Source organism: Lithobates pipiens, unplaced genomic scaffold (genome assembly GCF_037356315.1).
Source record: "Lithobates pipiens isolate NorthernLeopardFrog02 unplaced genomic scaffold, aLitPip1_a1.2 Scaffold_18, whole genome shotgun sequence".
Lineage (NCBI taxonomy): Eukaryota > Metazoa > Chordata > Amphibia > Anura > Ranidae > Lithobates > Lithobates pipiens.
The window spans coordinates 365563771-365582617 of NW_027507758.1; the positions used below are offsets into that span (position 1 = coordinate 365563771).

Sequence of the window (18847 nt, forward strand, 5' to 3'; positions counted from 1 at the left end):
TGTTATGTGCTGCTTTTACTCTGCTCTTTCTCTGCTTTGCAGGGTTTAAAAAAACAGCAAGATCACCTGTCAGTGTTTGGAGCTCTGTGTTGTTTACAACACAGAGTTTCCTTCCCTGAATGATGGAGCTGACCAGTGAGTGTAGGTGATCAATCATTGGCCAGTACCCACTGATTGGCTTGTGCTATAACAAATCACAGCACAGGAGGGGCTGCAAGTGTGTGTGCATCCCCTACCTGGAAGCGCTGATAACGTATTAGATACATGATCCAGTGCAGAGCTGCCACCCTGCCGTTGTATTTCTGCATGGTGTGATGGACAAATGGTTAATAAAGCACTGACAACTCTTATAGAGCATATGCCAGTGTTTACGGATCCAGTTGATAAATGTGTGGAGATTCTTTTTAGGACCATGTTTTCTCTGGCAGGCCCTGCATTGCAACCTGCCATGGATGTGATGCTAGTCTGTCAAACATTAGGGTAAAGGACTAGACTCATGAGAAAGGGATCCAGCATTCCGCAACACTAATTTCCCATTTGTGGAGGGCTTGTATTTCCTGTCAACAGCTCTACTGTGTAGACAGGTCAGTGGATGTCTCCCTTCTCGTTTCACTGAGTCTCCTATCAGTGAACATTTCACTAAGGGAAATTATCTACCCCTGCAGAGGAAGCCTAAGCTTCATGCTGGGAAGACTCACCCCCCCCCCCCCCCCCTTCTGAGGTTAAGAAGAGTCCTTTCATTACCCCCAGGCGTAATCCTCTGAGGCCAGACCCAAACCATAAGCCCAGTTCAGTTGCAAACCCTGAGCTTCTAAATCCCCTAAGCCTGCAGGCAAGTCCTATTCAGCATGAACGGACACTCTCACTTTACGCTGTGGGATAATATCTGTTAGCTTTGAGGACACCTAGACATTTTAGATACCTGTGTATGGGAGGTGGTTACCAGCTGTGTTACTGCAAAGAATGGCAGACCTCCATGTAGCCTTGCAGATCTTCTGGATCAAGCAGGTATTGTCTCAATTTTTGTGGCAGAAAGGTTTTATGTGTTTTATTTCAACCTTTTTACAGTTCCCAAACCAAAATGGGGCACTTGCCCCATCTTGAATCAAAAAGGTCTTGAAAGTTCTCACCTGAAGCCAAAATTCCTCTTGGAATCCACCAGGCTTGTCATAACCTCTCTGCATTAGGGAGACATTCTGGCCTCTGTAGACATGGACGTGCGCTTGCATGTCCCTTTTTTTCCAGCAACACCATCATTTCTTTTGTTTTTCCATGGATCTTTAGCACTTTGTTGCTCTGCCAATAAGCTCATCTTCCGCACCACATGTGTCCATCATGGTTCTGGCCCCTATGCTTATCTTATTATTATCCCAAGACACAGGACCATGGATAAGGGAGCACAACCAGTCCTCCTGTATGGGGCTCAGACCAGCTGGGTGAATCAGATGTGGCCAGGGAGGGTGATGCACATGGAAGGGGAGCAATTACTGGAACCGATCACCTGTATGGCCTTCTGCAGCAGCAGGAAGCTGGCCTTCTCTCCTCTCACTCCTGCAAGTTTTTCAGTTGCTCCAGAAGAAGCCATACAGATCGGTTCCAGTAATTTCCCTCCCCTCCCCACTGCACTGATCACCCTCCCTGTGCACCATACATTTCCCCCTGCTGACCAGCGCCCCCCTCCCAACCCCGTGTGCCCTCTACCACCACAGGGCTGCCAGCTTCCCTCTTCTTCTTCCCACCAGCAGCTACAAGCACACAACAGGATCCTTCAGGATGAACGGTAAATATGTCACGTGTTGCAATGGTTTTGACTAACATCTGTGTTTATGTCTAGCTCTAGCTCACCCTTGGCATGTTTACTGTTTTTTACAGCAAACATTTGTGCATTCTTTAACAGGCAATTATATTAAATTCAAAATATTAGGCAGGTCACACAACATGCAAGAGGGTATGATTGTGTTGTATGATACACAAATCTATAGAGCAAAGCATGTGGGTTGTGGTGAGTTAACATAATGTTGCTGGAGCGTAATTTTTTACATTTTTGTTATATTATTATTTTCACATAAGCAAACATCCTCCATGTTTGAGGTCCATTCATTGCTAAATCAAATTGCCTTGTGACTCTTGAGACTGGGCATAATGGTAAACTGTCTCCTGTCCGTATTTCTGAAACCTTAATAGAAATTGTATAATGATTCTTAAAATGAACTACAATATAACATTGTGAATTATTGGTTTAAAGAACTGGCACATATTAATATCCTTGCTAACGACTGTGGATATGAGCTTGTTTGACCCTATAGGCTGCCTGCTGTTTCTCAGACAGGTTATACCAGATCCACAGACTTGTTCTGAGAGAGGAGCAGTAAAGCACAGTCATTGTGCAGAATTACTAAGGAGGAGACAGGTGAACATGCATAAGAAATGAGCCAATAGGGATGCCCCTTGAACATACAGTATATTTCTTTGCAATTTATACACTTATGTTTTTAAAGCATTAAAATAATCCTGTTAAATATTCTGCAGTTTTAAAACTATTTTGGTTGAGGCAAAATAATCCCTTTCAGGTTAAAAGCAGCTTTGCTGCATATTTTTCTTTTTCTTGCTAGAGCCTTTACCGAATTAAATGCAATTTAGTATCTGCCTTTATTATCACCATGTGATCAGTATTCTTGTTTTATGGTAATTAGTATCTCACTGAAAACGGAACTCCTATTGCTGGAGATGACTGTAATTTTACTTTAGTGGATGTAAACCAGATTCATCAAATTTGAGCTGGGTACATATATCTGCAGTGTTTTCTTATCTCTCTTCAAAGCCCTAAGTCCGGTGGCTTTCTCCTGCTCCGTTCTTCTGTTATCAGCATGATAACCTCTAACAAGTTCTCAGACACATGATAAAACCAGCCTGAATTTTGTGTCAAGGTGGGTGCTATAAATAGATTAGCAGACAGCTGCTCTACTCACAGGACAGCTGAAGTCTCTGCCTATCTGGAGGGTGAGGTGTGCCTTTCCTCCAATCAGCTGTCTCCCAGTGTAATCCAACACTACACTGCTACTGCTGAATCAGGAAGTGAAAATGTTAACACGATGTGCACTTTCTAAACAGTATATAAAGCGGAAGACGACAGAGATACATGTAAAACTTATGTAGGGAGATTAGTTTCTCTGTGTATCGTATGAGGCTGTTCTCTTCCCTGGGTATATGTGAGGGTTTACATCCACTTTAAGCTTTCTGCAGGTTTTGTGCAAAATGTGATTCACTAAATGACCCAGAACCAGGTTAGTTGAGCCAGTGTTGGTATTGAACAGTGGAAACAGTGAGGTGCTCTTAGAGCCTTCCACAGTGCATATATATGTGTGTGTGTGTGTGTGTGTGTGTGTGTGTGTGTGTGTGTGTGTGTGTGTGTGTGTGTTGAGGCACCAACATTTCTGTAGAGGACACATTTAACAAGTCTGTAAAGTTGTCATTTGAATACAACACAAGTTGTGGGTACCTGAGCTTTTTTTGGTGCTCTGGTATGCCATTGACAGTAGTTGTAAAATGTCCTTACTTATGAAGGGGTTTTCACAGGAACCTAATAACCATGGCTCTCTTTGCATTCCATAAAGTTTCCCCACCTACATATATGCATTTATCCCAGGAATAAGGGGATCTTTGTCCTGCACCTTCAAGAGAGGTGAATCATTCTGATCCACAGCTTTAACTCCTGCAGTGTTTGTGGCTGGAATCCATGTCTCTTTCATAGTCACAAACATAGATAACTCATTTGTAGGATCTGCTTGGTTTGGCACGCACTTTTAGTCAGTTGTCAAATTGCACATTGCAGGCAGTTTTGCAAGCTGGTGGGCTTGGTCATATTGTAACTTGAATTTTTTTTATTTAAATGCTGTATTTGTGACTCATTACTATATATATGTGTGTGTGTGTGTGTGTGTGTGTAGATTTATATTGTTTTTGTAATCAGTAGCAGTATTAGTAGAAGTAGCAGCAGAAGTACTAATAGTAGTAACAGCAGCAAGTGTTTTAGTAATAGTAGCAGTAGTAGTAGCATTAGCAGCAGAAGCACTAATACCAGTAGCTGCAGGATTATTAATATTAGAAGTAACAGCAGAAACAGGAGTAGTAGTAATAACAGTTGCAGCAAAACACCTGGTTTTAGATGATGTTGCGTTCATTTAATCAGTCAGTAGTCATGTCTAGTTTTTCACGAAAGTCCGTGTGGATTATGATTAGTGGCGATATATGGATAGTACATATTTTCATGATGCTTTGAAGTTCATGAGGCCATTTCTTGTAATATGTTCTCTGTGTCCCCCTACAGGCTGTACTTGGGAAATCCCATGGATCCTCCTGATATACTAGGTCTGGATCAAGGAACTGCTAGACCAACTCAACTGCCAGGGAGGGCAAAAAGTGAGTAACTTAAATGTTTGTCAACGTGTACTTTGTATTCCAGATTGCTGAAAGTATCTCTGCAGTTTCCTTTCGGAAACATCAGTGACTTTTGCAGAATTAAACATATTTTCTACATGTTACTAGAATGCAAGAAATAGCTTTTCTTTTCAATGTGCAGGGAAATATGTGATACACAGATGATAAAATTATATTCAAAATGGTACAATGCGTTATAGTATATGAGCTATAGTAGAAAAAGCACAACATTACCTCCCTGAGATCCTGCAGCTAAACTTTGTTGGGATAACATACTGTATATGTGCAGGATGTTCTGTACATTTCACTGATACTATAAAGTGCAGTTGTTATCTGCAACAATAAAAATAAAATAAAAACCTTTCATGCCCATTTAGGGACAAAGGAAGTCCGATACTGTTGGAACTCCCAGGAGGATTTGGCCCCTGCAAACAAAAAATGTCTGTAGGCCAGCCTAAGATAAACCCCTCTCTGCCCAGCATGCCTTAGGTTTTTCCTAGTGTCCTAAGAAGATGGACTATTTTTCTTCAGCTCTGCTGAGAAAAAGTCTAAACTTTTTTTAAGTTTTTTTTTTTATTTGCAAGCTTTTGTGGTCAGTTTTATTTTTAATCCCTTCCTCATACTGACTTCTATTAAGATTCATTGATACACAGCTGCTTGAGCTGGTTTGTCCATGGCAACTTTCCTGACTGGCTTTTCCTTTTCTGATTGCTTCTGAATTGAGTACAAACAAGGCTTGCTAAGCTTGATTCTCAGACAATTTGCAGGATGGGAAGCAAGAAACCTGCTAAGCCCTCACGGAATGTTACAACATGAAGATCTGCCACCACTTTTAAGTAGTGCATGGTTGCTTATCCTCGGGGATCCTTGGCTATTTTGCCCTTAGGGCATTCAGTTGCAGAGTGCCCCTTCTGATGCACACATTTTTTTCTTTGCCTCTGACATTCTTTATTAGCTCACTCGCTGCTCCTCTGTGCCCTCTCACAGATTAACAGGCCTTCCCCTAGCCGCTGTAAGTCTCCTCAACCCAGAGCTCCTTGTTCTTATTCATGTGTCAGCTCAACTTCTGGAGCAGTGTATCATTTTGGGCACCACCCATTCTCTAATTTCGCTATGAATCCCAACAGGGATATGAATCCTTAATGAAATCCTCAGCTTTGTCACACCTGATATTTCTCAGAGTGTTGATGCCTGTGTCTGGCATAGTGCCCTTTTCCTAGCATCCTGATTGCTCAGATGACGCCCGGGAAGAGCATAGTTACTGGGGACTAGAGCTGCACGATTCTGGCTAAAATGAGAATCACGATTTTTTTTGCTTAGAAGATAGATCACGATTCTCTCACGATTCTCGTGGCGTAACATCCTCTATCACATTAAAACAAAAAAAACTTTACTGTTTATTTTTTTATTTTTTACTTATTGAAGTGTATTTTTTTCCAAACAATTGCATTTGAAAGACTGCTGGGCGAACACAGTGTGACATAAAATATCGCAGCAATTGCCATTTTATTCCCTAGGGTCTCTGCTAAAATTATATATTTATATATATATATATATATATATATATATATATATATAGTATGTGTGTTTGGGGGTTCCAAGTAATTTTCTAGCAAAAAATATTGATTTTAACTTAAGAAAGAGGTGTCAGAAAAAGATTTAGACTTTAAGTGGTTAAACTTCCTGCATTTACACAAGCTTGGCAGACTGCCCAGATTATTTGTTTACACAAGAAGTTCTATCCCTTTGATCTAAGAAGTAAGTTAGTTACAATGTTTTAAACTTGGCAGATTGCCTGGGATGCTTTCTTTTGACAGCTGAGTGAGCAGATAATCTCTCCACTTGTTTATATGAAAGAATTGCCAACTCTCAGCAGGGGAGATCGTCAGGGGAGTGAATCGAGATCGCTTTTTTTAACGATTAATCGTGCAGCTCTACTGGGAATCCTATCAATTAACATCTTTTCAAAGGGCCTAACACCTTTAACATCTGTCTAGATCCAGCTTTGTTAGGGTTTTGCTTGAGAACTTGTCACCTGTAGGCAGTGCACACCTGCTTAGTTCCTTGCTGGAAGGGTCCACAGCATGTTTCTCCTCGGCCCCTCTTTGTTTGACAGGGAGTCAGCCTTCTTTCCTCCCTTGCAGGAGCTTCCTCTCAGAGGCACCTTATTTTTTCTCATCTCTTCTCAGTCTACCTAAGCCCCTTCCTCTGTTGTTGCAAATGTAAATCTGGTATAGACCAAGGTGTCTGTCTCTGGGGACCAATTGGTTCTGGCAGGATCATTTCAGGCTTCTCATCTGGTGGCTGCCACCAGCTTATCGCCCCATCTCCAGGGGGGTCCCTTTCATTGGAAAATGATCTCTGGGGCTGCATTTTGCTGTCCAAGAACAGGTGGTTCTTGTTATATTGTGTGATTACGCTCTGGGTAGGTCTCCTGGCTCGGACACTGTGGGAGTCTATCTAGGTACTGCTGCGTTTTTACCTACTAAGGTAAACAGGAGTCATTCCTACTTCAGGAGAGGTAGTAGCTTGTTTCTGGTACCATAGGTCTTAGTGTTACCCATGCTGATCCCCGTAAGGACAATCCCCTGAAAAGTTGTTCTCCTCAACAACTTCTTTTGAATATGGAGTAGAGCTGCACGATTCTGGCCAAAATGAGAATCACAGTTTTTTTGCTTAGAATAAAGATCACAATTCTTGTGGCGTAACATCATATTTCACATTATACAAAAAAATTGGGCTAACTTTACCGTTTAGTTTTCCATTAATTCATTAAAGTGTGGTTTTAAAAAAAAAATGCATTTGAAAGACCTCTGCGCAAATACAGTGTGAAATAAAATATTGCAACAACCGGCATTTTATTTTTTAGGGTGTCTGCTAAAAAATATATATAATATTTGGGGGTTCTAAGTAATTTTCGAGCAAAAATACAGATTTTAACTTTTAAACAAGAAATATCAGAGATAGGTTTAGTCTTTAAATTGTTGAACTGCCCTCCCTTACAGACCAAAGTTCATTCCTTTGATCTAAAAGAACAAAGTGTTACAAAGTTTCTCCTTATCTCTGTCTAAGTCATGTTGTTATAAAGTTGGCAGGCTGGTGAAGAAGATCAGAGGAAGTCCCTGTATGTTCCTAGGCAGTCACTGGGTGGAACAAACTAGTCTCCTGCTGTAGGTATGCTCTGTTAGGAATAGGAAAGGCCATGCAGACTCTGTGGGACCTGTCCCCTGGGGTCAGCCCCCTCTCATTTTGTTAGGCCTGCAGATTCATGCCAAAGGCCTTTTTGACTGTGTTCTCTGTTCTAGATCCATTTAGGCAATTATTCTTTGCTGTCCTGATAAGACTACTGCCTTTTGTGCAATGAATGGATCCTACTGCTTTGTTGGATATGGAGAGTTCGAAGCATGCTTAGCACTGTTAATCTTGATTACAGAAATAGGCAAGATACATTTTTAGCAATTTTTCTCTTGGCACTTACTGCAAATGCATATTTTGTATAACCAGTGAACTTATCTTCCGCACCATCAGGGCTGTAACCCATCTCACCAGTTTGTGTTTAGGTTCTAGCCTTCCTTTCTCGCCTACTCTTATTGAGATTTTTTTCCTTGTACCTACCCCCTTGGGTATGCTAACTTCATGGGATTGAACTCTGCATTCTTTGCTGGACTCAGAAGTCCTCTTCATATCGCTTGCAGGTTGTGGTCCTTGTCAATTCAGTGTTTCCCTGGTGGGGGTTTGTCTGCATGTACCATTGAAAGAGACAGGACCCACCCCTCTGTGTTTATGATTATAGTACTGCTTGCTAAAGACTGAGGCATGTTTGGCAGTGTTCAAATTTTCTGGTAGGTAGTATAACTTGACAGTGTCTGACTTTCTGTATACCTCAATGGCCTCCAAGAAAGGGATTTTACAGCAATACAAAAATCGTATTTGTCTAGAGTGATATGTGAATGTCAATTTTTTTTTTTTTTTTTTACTATACACTGATGCATAATATATATTATGATGTTCTTCGTAGGGCCTATTTACAGTTGTTTTCCTGCAGGCATTGTACTTTAGCAATAGAACACTCAATACCAATTTATTCTTCTTACAGTTATCAGTCGTTCTTCCAGCCCTGTTGAAAGAACACCTTTCATTTAATGGACATATAGTTAATAAATATGCCAAATGTTATTGAAAAAAAGTAGTTATTGAGACTGTTGCTTTAATTATGCCGCACAGAGAACATTGCATTCTCAGTTGATAGCTGGAACTGCCATCTGCTAGCTATATGGAAGTTTTTCAGACCTTGCTGAAAGCACATGAGAATCTTCAATATGGTCTGTATTATGCACAGTGAAGTGATGGTTTACAACAGGGGTTGACAAATTTGCTTTGAATTTAGGAGCCAGTTAAAAAGTTAGGAGCCAGTTTTTTTTTTGTTTTTTTTAGAGTGGTATGGATTGTCAGCTCCCGGGGTAAGGCCACTCATTTTCACTCCCTATCCCTAACTCACAGTGGAGCACCCAGTCAATAACTCCATTGAAACCCTGTTACATCAGGGTTATGGGCTGACCAAAAAGAGTAAGGCTGACAGGTGGCACTGGCAGGTGGCACTGGTTGCCACTGGCAGGCACGTGGAACTGCCAGATGGCACCGGCAGGTGACACTGGTTGGCATGGGCAGGTAACCCTGGTTGGAACTGGCAGGGGACCCTGGTTGGAACTGGCAGGGGACCCTGGTTGGAACTGGCAGGGGACCCTGGTTGGAACTGGCAGGTGACACTGGTTGGAACTGGCAGGTGACACTGGTTGGAACTGGCAGGTGACACTGGTTTGGAGCTGGCAGGTGGCACTGGCGGTGGCACTGATTGGCAGGTGGCACTGGTTTGGAAGTGGCAGGTGGCCCTGGTTGGTGATGGCAGGTGGCCCTGGTTGGCGGTGGCACTAGTTGTCACTGGCAGATGGCACTGATTGGTGGTGGCACTGGTTGGTGTTGGCAGGTGGCACTGGTTTGTGGTGGCATTAGTTGGCACTGATTGGCGGTGGCACTGTCAGGTAGTGGCAGGTGGCACTGATTGGCAGTGGCACTGGTTGGCGGTGGCAGGTGGCACTGATAGGCGGTGGCACTGGTTGGCGGTGGCAGGTGGCACTGGCTGGCACTGGCAGGTGGCACTGGTTGCCACTGGCAGGCACTTGGAACTGCCAGATGGCATTGGCAGGTGACACTGGTTTGGAACTGGCAGGTGGCACTATTGGCACTGGCAGGTGGCACTGGCACATGGCACTGATTGACAGGTGGCACTGGTTTGGAAGTGGCAGGTGGCCCTGGTTGGCGGTGGCACTAGTTGTCACTGGCAGGTGGCACTGGTTGGTGTTGTCAGGTGACACTGGTTGGCGGTGGCACTAGGTGGCACTGGTTGGTGGTGGCAGGTGGCACTGGTTGGTGGTGGCAGGTTGCACTGATTGGTAGTGGCAGGTGGCACTGGTTGGCGGTGGCAGGTGGCACTGATTGGTGGTGGCAGATGGCACTGGCAGGTGACACTGACAGTGACACTCGGCACTGGCAGGTGGCACTGACGGTGACACTCGGCACTGGCAGGTGGCACTATTGGCACTGGCAGGTGGCACTGGCACATGGCACTGATTGACAGGTGGCACTGGTTTGGAAGTGGCAGGTGGCCCTGGTTGGCGGTGGCACTAGTTGTCACTGGCAGGTGGCACTGATTGCCAGTGGCACTGGTTGGTGTTGTCAGGTGACACTGGTTGGCGGTGGCACTAGGTGGCACTGATTGGCGGTGGCACTGGCAGGTGGCACTGGTTGGTGGTGGCAGGTGGCACTGGTAGGTGGTGGCAGGTTGCACTGATTGGTAGTGGCAGGTGGCACTGGTTGGCGGTGGCAGGTGGCACTGATTGGTGGTGGCAGATGGCACTGGCAGGTGACACTGACAGTGACACTCGGCACTGGCAGGTGGCACTGACGGTGACACTCGGCACTGGCAGGTGGCACTGACTGACGGTGGCACTGGTTGGTAGTGGCAGGTGGCACTGATTGTCACTGGTAGGTGGCACTGATTGGCGGTGGCAGGTGGCACTGGTTGGTGGTTGCAGGTGGTATTGATTGGCGGTGGCACTGGTTGACACTAGCAGGTGGCACTGATTGGTGGTGGCACTGACACTGGCAGGTGGCACTGATTGGCGGTGGCACTGGTTGGCACTGGCAGATGGCACTGGTTGGGGCTGGCAGGTGGCACTGGCAGGTTTCACACGGAGCACTCTGTTACTGAAATGTAACAGAGGAGCTGTCAGATTTGAGCTTGATGTCGGGGTGGGCGGGGCCCGGCCGGGTGGGCAGGACTCGGCAGCTATCAAGCACCAGCCAGCGATTGGGCTGCTTAAGAAAAGGGGCGGGGCTACATACACGTAGCAGCCCGCCCAGATCCAATTGGCTGGTGTTTGATAGCTGTCGGGTCCCGCCCACCCCGACATCAAGCTGAAATCTGACAGATCCTCCTCTCTCCGTTAGCACGGCGCCGCTGAGTGTGGAGGAGGGAGGAGGACGGCAGTCAGTGTTTATGCGCTGCATGTCTGGGGCATCAATAGTGAGTGGGCTGGTGGCAGCTTAGGTGCCAGGTTGCGATTTCTGGTCGCATTGGCGACCTGGCGCCTGGGGTTTGTCGAGCCCTGGTTTACAAATAAGCCTTTGTGTGTCATAAGTACCATAGTAACAGATAAACATAAAGGCTATACATTGATGGCTTTCAGAGCACATTCTGTCCATGTTCTATTGAACTACTACTAAGAGAGCTGTAACGTGCAAGTCTATTTGATGAACATCAGTGGTACGTGAGCTGCAAAGCACACTCAGGTGAGCTGTTAATGTATCATCACTGCAACCTGGGTAAATCTGAAATATCAAACTAGGTTGGAAAAAATAGGACAAACTAGAAAAATGAACTCCAGTGCACAACATTTTATGTTGTTTCTGGCTTGGAGAAAAACACAAGATTTCCTTAGCAGAAATTGTCAAAATGAAAATGGTACCTTAAAGTGAAGCTAACCCAGCCTAAAAAAACAAGGTAACAACAGTGCTAAAGTGCACACACCTTGTGATCTCTGGGTTAGCTTTTAAAACTATCCCCGTCTATTTCTATCCTTTTGCATCCTAGGCCAAAACTGTTCTCCAAATCTGAGTTGAGATTAAGGCTTGACCTCTTTTTCTCAATTTCAAAACGCAAGAATTACAGTGGGAGGCTGTGGTATTTGATATTTGAATGACAAAAATGGGACTTCACACCAGGAGAGGAGGGTTTTACTTTCCCTGTGGACAGGAAGTTGATTTCCCATATGCAGCCTGTACCTAGGATTCAGTGAGATCCACAGAGAAACTGGCATGGATAGCAGTGTGCTTGTGCACTCAGTTGTGTCCAAAGTCACGTTGTACTTTTTGGGGCTCATGGAGTGCATCAGAACTAGTTAAGAGTAAGTGACAATGATGCCCGCAGGCAGCAGGCATACTTGCTAACAGGAGATAAGGCTTGTGTACTATGTTTTTTTTTTTTTTTTTTTCCTAAGGCCGCGTACACACGCGGGGACTGTTCGCCCAACTTTGTCCGTCAAACAGTTTCAGCAAACAGTCCGCTCAAAATTAGCATGGACGGACATGGCCACACACGACGAACGAACAGTTTGCTGAAACCGTGCGCGATGACGTGAACGGCACGTACGACGGGACGAAAAATACGACGTCCTATACACTGCATTATAACTTTCGGCGTGCAAATCCTTTCTGAGCATGCGCGGAACTTAGTTTGACGAACAAACCTACACACGAGGGGACTGTTCGCTGAAACAAAGTTTCAGCGGACAGTTTTTCGGAATTTCCGAAAAACCTTGTTCAGCGGACTGTTCGCTGAAACTGTCCGCTGAAAGCCCACACACGGGCGGACTGTCCGCCGAAACACTGTTCAGCGGACAAAGTTGGGCGAACAGTCCCCGCGTGTGTACGCGGCCTAAGGCTTGTGTAATATGTTTTTTCATAAGTACATGTACACTTTAAAAATTCATAGTTCTGGTTATGAATTGCTTCTGTTAATGTGAAAATGTCCTACATAAGTAGTTACAGGACATGAAATGTGATCCATTCATGTAATGTACAAGCATACATTCCATGCATCCTTATTTGGGTTAGACAGTCACTATGCAGATCTCCAGAAAGGCTTACACAGAGCAGGTGTAACATTTCCAAATTGTGGGTACATAGTTACAAAGCTTGGTGTTCTCCTGGCCCAAGATTTGTATGAGCTTTGGGTGCATGTGTCCAGCTAGGTTATACAACCTCTAGATTCCATATCCAAGATTTCTTATAACCATTATGCATTGGGGTTGATTTACTAAAATTAGAGCGTGCAAAACCTTGTTGCAGCTCTACCAATCCGCTTCCAGGTTTTTTTTGTCAAAGCTTAATTAAAGTTAGAAGCTGATTGGCTACTATTTACAGCTGTACCAGATTTTGCACTCTTCAGTTTGGTAAATCAACCCAGTTGTATGATATGTATATCTCCAGGCAAGGTATATTTCCTGTGTCATTACTGTAAGATATACTGTATATGTTTCTGTAATCCTATTTTTTAAGAAGACTATTTGCTTTCATCTATTACATTTATTTTTAAATAGTTAATTTCCTGCTTACTGTGCCATACTGATCTGTGCTTTTCATCTGTAGCTGTCTTATGATTTTCCTTTACATGCTAATACAGTGTACTTTTCTCCACAGTGCCAATTTAATTTCCTCTATCCTATTTTAATATATGTGCTTCTCTAATGTCTCCTTGATTTACTGAATATTCTTTTTCAAATTGCATTTTCTTTCTCTTTCTGAAATCAACTACATGCTTTTTTCTTAATGCTCCGTGGCCTTTCTCCTCCCAGGGGAGCGTCCACCTCGTCCTCCACAACCGGCTGCTCTATTTAAGAGTAAGTTTAATGGCTCCCTCCTTCGCGCACCCTGTTCCTGTCCGCTCTGTACTTTTCTAGTTCCTCTCTCTCAAGGTACAGAGTGTTTAATCAATGGAATTTACTATTGACATTTGGCTTAACAGTGTGCAGTGGAATGAGTGACTGACTCTTACCATCACTGTAGTATTATCCTACCTTTTATTACCCATCAATATTGACAGTTTTACATTTGGAAATATACAGTTCTTCTTTGACTATACTGATTGGCACCTTGTTAATAAAGTTTATTTGTAAACCCTAGTGGGTTTAAATGCATGACATTATTTGTAATGGCAGTCATTATTTAAAGTGCACTTGTGCCCTTCTGCACATTAAAGTATTTTTATTTGCTGAAAGACCATTAAAAGCATCTGAAAACAAGCCCCCACTCATCTGTGTATCTCTAATGCCATGTACACACGACCGGACTTTCCAGGCAGATTAGGTCCGATGGGATCAGTCTTTTGGACAATCCGATCGTATGTGGGCTAATCCAATCATTTTTAGTTATAAAAATCCAACGGACCTAGAAATAGAACATGTTTCAAATCTGTCTGACAGACTCAATTCCTATCGGGAAAACCATTCGTCTGTATGTTGGTCCGATGGACCAAATACGACGCTATGGAAGCTATTGGCTACTGGCTATTGAACTTCCTTTTTTAGTCGCATCTTGCGTCATCACATTCAAAACAAATGGACTTTCGAACGGACTTAGTCCGTTTCGTGTGTGGCCAGGTCCGTTTATTCGGATGTCCGTCGGGAAAACCATCGGACCTAGTCTGTCGGAAAGTCCGGTCGTGTGTACGAGGCATTAGCATTGTGGATAAAAATAAAACTTACAGGGGTTATAACCCTTCTTTAGTCTATCCAAAATGGTAGAATTTTGCCAATGGTAAAATTTTGGCCTATAAGTCTACTTTAAGCATTTTTCCGCTTGTTTTCCTATGCCTGACTATGCTGAACATGCAGAATTCCTTTCTTTCTAATTATCCTTTTTCACACATGTACACTCAGTCACTTCATGCTCTACACCTTATACTCAAAAGCTGTTCTTTTTTTGTTTTTTTGCGTATTCAGGTGTTTTTGCCCCTTACATTTTACTGGGCTTGCCTGCGAATTGGTGATGTGCATTTCTGTTTTTGCAAAGAATTTTCTGGAAAATTATTCTTCTCCTATAGAACTGCTCTCCCCCTTTCCCAGCCCAGGAAATAAAGCCTGGAACTTGATACATATGGAAACCCATAGTTTGGGCACAGGTGCACAAAGAGATTGCATATGTAACCTCTAGTCTTTAAATTGCAACCAAATAATTCAATGTATCCCTGTTAAGGAGAGGGAACCTTGTTTCTGCAGAGAATAGTCTATCATATTGCATGCTTGGTGCTTTTAGATTTGCAGTGGTTTTCCTTGTAAGTAATGCGCTGGAAACAGATATGTCATTTTGGGTGGTGCAGGTAAGTCACAATGTCTGGTGATTCAAGAACTGATGAAACTTAGTTTTTTTAAAAGCTAAAGGCTCCTTCACAGCACATTTGCTGGAACTGCCTTGGCATCCTTCCCCCCCCAAAAAAGCATTGTTTCCTATAGTGTGGTGTGTTGCAGTGTTGTGTGCAACAACAAAAAATAGTGCATGCGTTGCTTTATTCATCGCAGTCTACCACACTGCAACATTAGTGTGTGAATAGAATTCTTTGAAATGTTGCTATAATATTTCCAAAAAATATGCACCAAAATAAAAAAAGAGAAACCATGCCATGCTCTGGGATTGGTGCATCGGCACTGTTCCTGTTAGCGCCCACCAGCAGCCATATAGTCAGTACAGCCCTAAAAATATGAAAAATACATTTTCATTTACATAAAGAAATGGAATACTTTACAAAGTGTAAAGTTATGGTCAATGTTATGTGTGCGGCCATGGATATATGCATACAGCTCATGAGATACATGTTGATGCCTCTCTTTGGAGAATCATACCAGCACATGCATATAACATGCAACTCTGTTATAAACTCATGCTACATTGCACATATAGCAGCTCATGGGAGCATGTAAAGATACATAGACACATGCATACTTAAATAAAATGCACTTTATGTACAGTACAGCCTGAATTAATGTACAGACATGTCTAATTGCATGACTCTTATACTTTGTTTATATTCTATCTTAGAATCCAGTTATAATCCTATCAACGGAGAAGACGACTCTGTATCATCGGGAATTAAAAGACTGTCTCTCAAAAAAACGACAACATCCAAAGGTCTGAAACTGGTTAAACCATCTGCACGGGTGGCAGGCACCAAAGTGTCTGACCGGCACACACTTGGTTTTAAGAGTAGCAGCTTTTCCTCAGGAGATGTGGCCCTGATAGACTTTGGAGAGGACATCAGTCCATTAAGCCCAGGTTTTATTTCTCCTGTAGTGGAACAGACTGCTCCCTCTTTAGCTAAACTGGCAATGGATGCCTTTTCACTGCTTGATAAAACTCCCCCCCAGAGTCCCTCACGCTCACTTCCTCGGCCTCTTCATCCAACTCCTGTGGTGGACTGGGACACCAAACCCCTCCCCGCCCCTCCAGCTTATGATGAGGTGGCACAGGATGAAGATGATTTTGAAGTATGCACTATAAATAGTCCTGATGTTCTATTGGCCCATAGAGAAAAAATTACAATGACCCATCTTCAGAGGGCTAAAGAAAAAGGTGAAGCTAACTATGGTTATGTCCAGGAAACAGAAAGGGCTCCTGTTAAAATAAAAGTAGAAGACAATCTGTTCCTTCCTCCAAAGGATTCAAAGCATGCAAACATTTCTCAAACATCAGAAATATTTGAGGAACTCCAGCAGGAATGCATGAAGAGGCTAAATGTGCCTCAGTCATCTTCACTGGCTTCTACTCCCAGCCCAAGCTCTTCTACTGGAAACTTTGATGTCACTTCATCTGAAGACAAACCACAGATACCACCACGAATTCCTATACCTCCCAGGCCAATTAGACGTGAGCATGAACGCTGGTCTGGAGAGTTGTCTCCAGCTTTTGGAGCAGAGGAAGTGGTTAGAGCTCCTTTACTGCCTCCAAGGGACCCACTGTCTCAACCCACATCTCGGACTCCTAGCCCTATGACTCTTCAGGTGGGCTCTCCACAGCAGAGGTCTAACCTCTGCTCTCCCCTGTGTATAGGCCTTTCTACATCTCCAGGAAAACAAATGCCCACCACTCAGAGTTTTGCTTCTGATCCTAAATATGCTACTCCCAAGGTTATTCAAGCCCAAGGTAAAGATTCTTCAAAGGGTCCTTGCATCTTGCCCATTGTGAAAGACGGTAAGAAGGTTAGCAATACACATTACTACCTTCTTCCTGAGCGACCTCCATACTTGGACAAATATGAGAAATTTCTCAAAGAGGCACGAAGTCCAGAGGAGACCTCAATAAGCAGAAGCATATCTACTGCAACTGTTAGGCCCATGGTGCAACAAACGGACTATAAAGCCAACTTTTCATCTAACAACAGTAACTGTTCATCCAAAAGTGCTGTGAAGACATCCTGTAGCTTGCAAAAAATTGTTTACGATGGCACAGATAATTTTAGACCCTCAGAAAAAATCAGACTGGCAAGTAACATTTTAATACTTTATCTTGTTTGAAATCGTAAAAAGCTATATGTTGCAAGTAAGAATGATGGTGGGTGTGTTAACAGAAACCAAAATTTGTGCAAATACAGCACATTCTGTTGTTCCTGTAAAAAAACAAAACAAAAAAAGGAATGTTTACTTAAAATTCTTGATATAGAAATAAGAGGTAATGAACAGATTTTCACAATTGCAGAACAAAATACTACCATGTTCGACCTTAAAGGCGGCTAGATAATATATGGTGATTATTATTATAATACAGGATTTATATAGCGCCAACAGTTTGCGCATCGCTTTATAACATGAGGGCAGACAGTACACTTACAATACAAATCAATACAGGAGGGATCAGAGGGCCCTGCTCGTTAGAGCTTACAATCTAGAAGTGATATAGTATTCTACCTAGGCTAATACCAGCTGATTATCCAGAGAGCTACCGGTAAATATCTGAATTTTAATTTGATAACTGGTATTACAGTAGGGTGTTCAGTCATTCGATGTTAAAATTGAAAAAGTTATAATTTTTGGGTAGTTTACAGATTAGAACAAGCTATCCTGGGAGTGGCTGTTATGGGATTCTACTTTCCGAAAAGTGTTGAGTGGCAGTTGGGGGGAAAGTAAGAGAGACTTGTTTGTCACCTTTGTGAGAGGGAGGAGGAAGCATGTGTACTGATGGAGACAAGCATAATATCATTCTGGTGTTGGCTGTGAGTGTCATAAGTTTATGAGGATGGCGCTGGATTTTCGTTCTGTGTCTCATAATTGTAGAAATTTAGCTCAGTATATGGAGCACTGGTAAGACTGCTCTTAGGAACGCTAGTCCACCCCTACCTGGGGAACCAAGGTTTGAAATCCACAGGTAACAAGCCTATTAAGGGCACCAAGCCAGTGGACAGAGACTTCACACAAATTTTGTATTGGTTTATATTAGGGCGATGTTAAACCATCAACGTGTTTTGGGGGCAGTCTCCCTCTGCCAGGACCTGAAATTTGCATGAACTTAGGAACCAGGTTTATGTTAATTATTGGAAGTGATAAACAAAATCTCTGAGCACTGCTGTGGCACTATTACTCAACTTATTACTTGTGGATAAGTTCTCAAGGCGATCAAGAATTGTAATTGCGGAGTGATGAGGAGAAAGGAAAGTAGTAGGCATGTACAATGCCTAGACAAAGTATTCATACCCCTTGAAATTTTCCACATTGTCATATTACAACCAAAAACGTAACTGTATTTTATTGGGATTTCATGTGATAGACAAACACAAAGTAGCACTTACCGTATATACTCGAGTATAGGCCGACCCGAATATAAGCCGAGGCCCCCAATTTACCCCCAAAAAACGGGAAAACTTATTGACTCGTGTATAAGCCGAGGGTGAGACATGGCTGTCCATCCCTGTGTGTCCGTCCATCCCTGTGTGTGTGTCCGTCCATCCATCCCTGTGTGTGTGTCCATCCATCCATCCATCCCTGTGTGTGTGTCCGTCCATCCATCCCTGTGTGTGTGTCCATCCATCCATCCATCCCTGTGTGTGTGTGTGTGTGTGTGTATCCATCCATCCATCCATCCATCCCTGTGTGTGTGTGTGTGTGTGTGTATCCATCCATCCATCCATCCATCCCTGTGTGTGTGTGTGTGTATCCATCCATCCATCCATCCATCCCTGTGTGTGTGTGTGTGTGTGTGTGTGTGTGTGTGTGTGTATCCATCCATCCATCCATCCGTGTGTGTGTGTGTGTGTGTGTGTGTGTGTGTGTGTCCATCCATCCATCCCTGTGTGTGTGTCCGTGCAGCC

General features: G+C 43.4%; 1 protein-coding gene across 7 annotated transcripts in view; it reads left to right on the forward strand.

Annotated features, from left to right (window-relative positions):
- The window catches only part of TNK2 (tyrosine kinase non receptor 2), a 296608-nt gene that overhangs the window by 253801 nt on the left and 23960 nt on the right, over positions 1 to 18847 (forward strand). For 5 of the 7 annotated variants that reach the window (XM_077487599.1, XM_077487600.1, XM_077487598.1 and 2 more), the window contains 3 exons: positions 4328 to 4419; positions 13350 to 13469; positions 15589 to 17027. In XM_077487599.1, the coding sequence (XP_077343725.1) occupies positions 4328 to 4419; positions 13350 to 13469; positions 15589 to 17027 (1651 nt within the window). The remainder of the gene's footprint in view (positions 1 to 4327; positions 4420 to 13349; positions 13470 to 15588; positions 17028 to 18847) is intronic. The other 2 variants (XM_077487596.1, XM_077487597.1) reach the window with 2 other exon arrangements.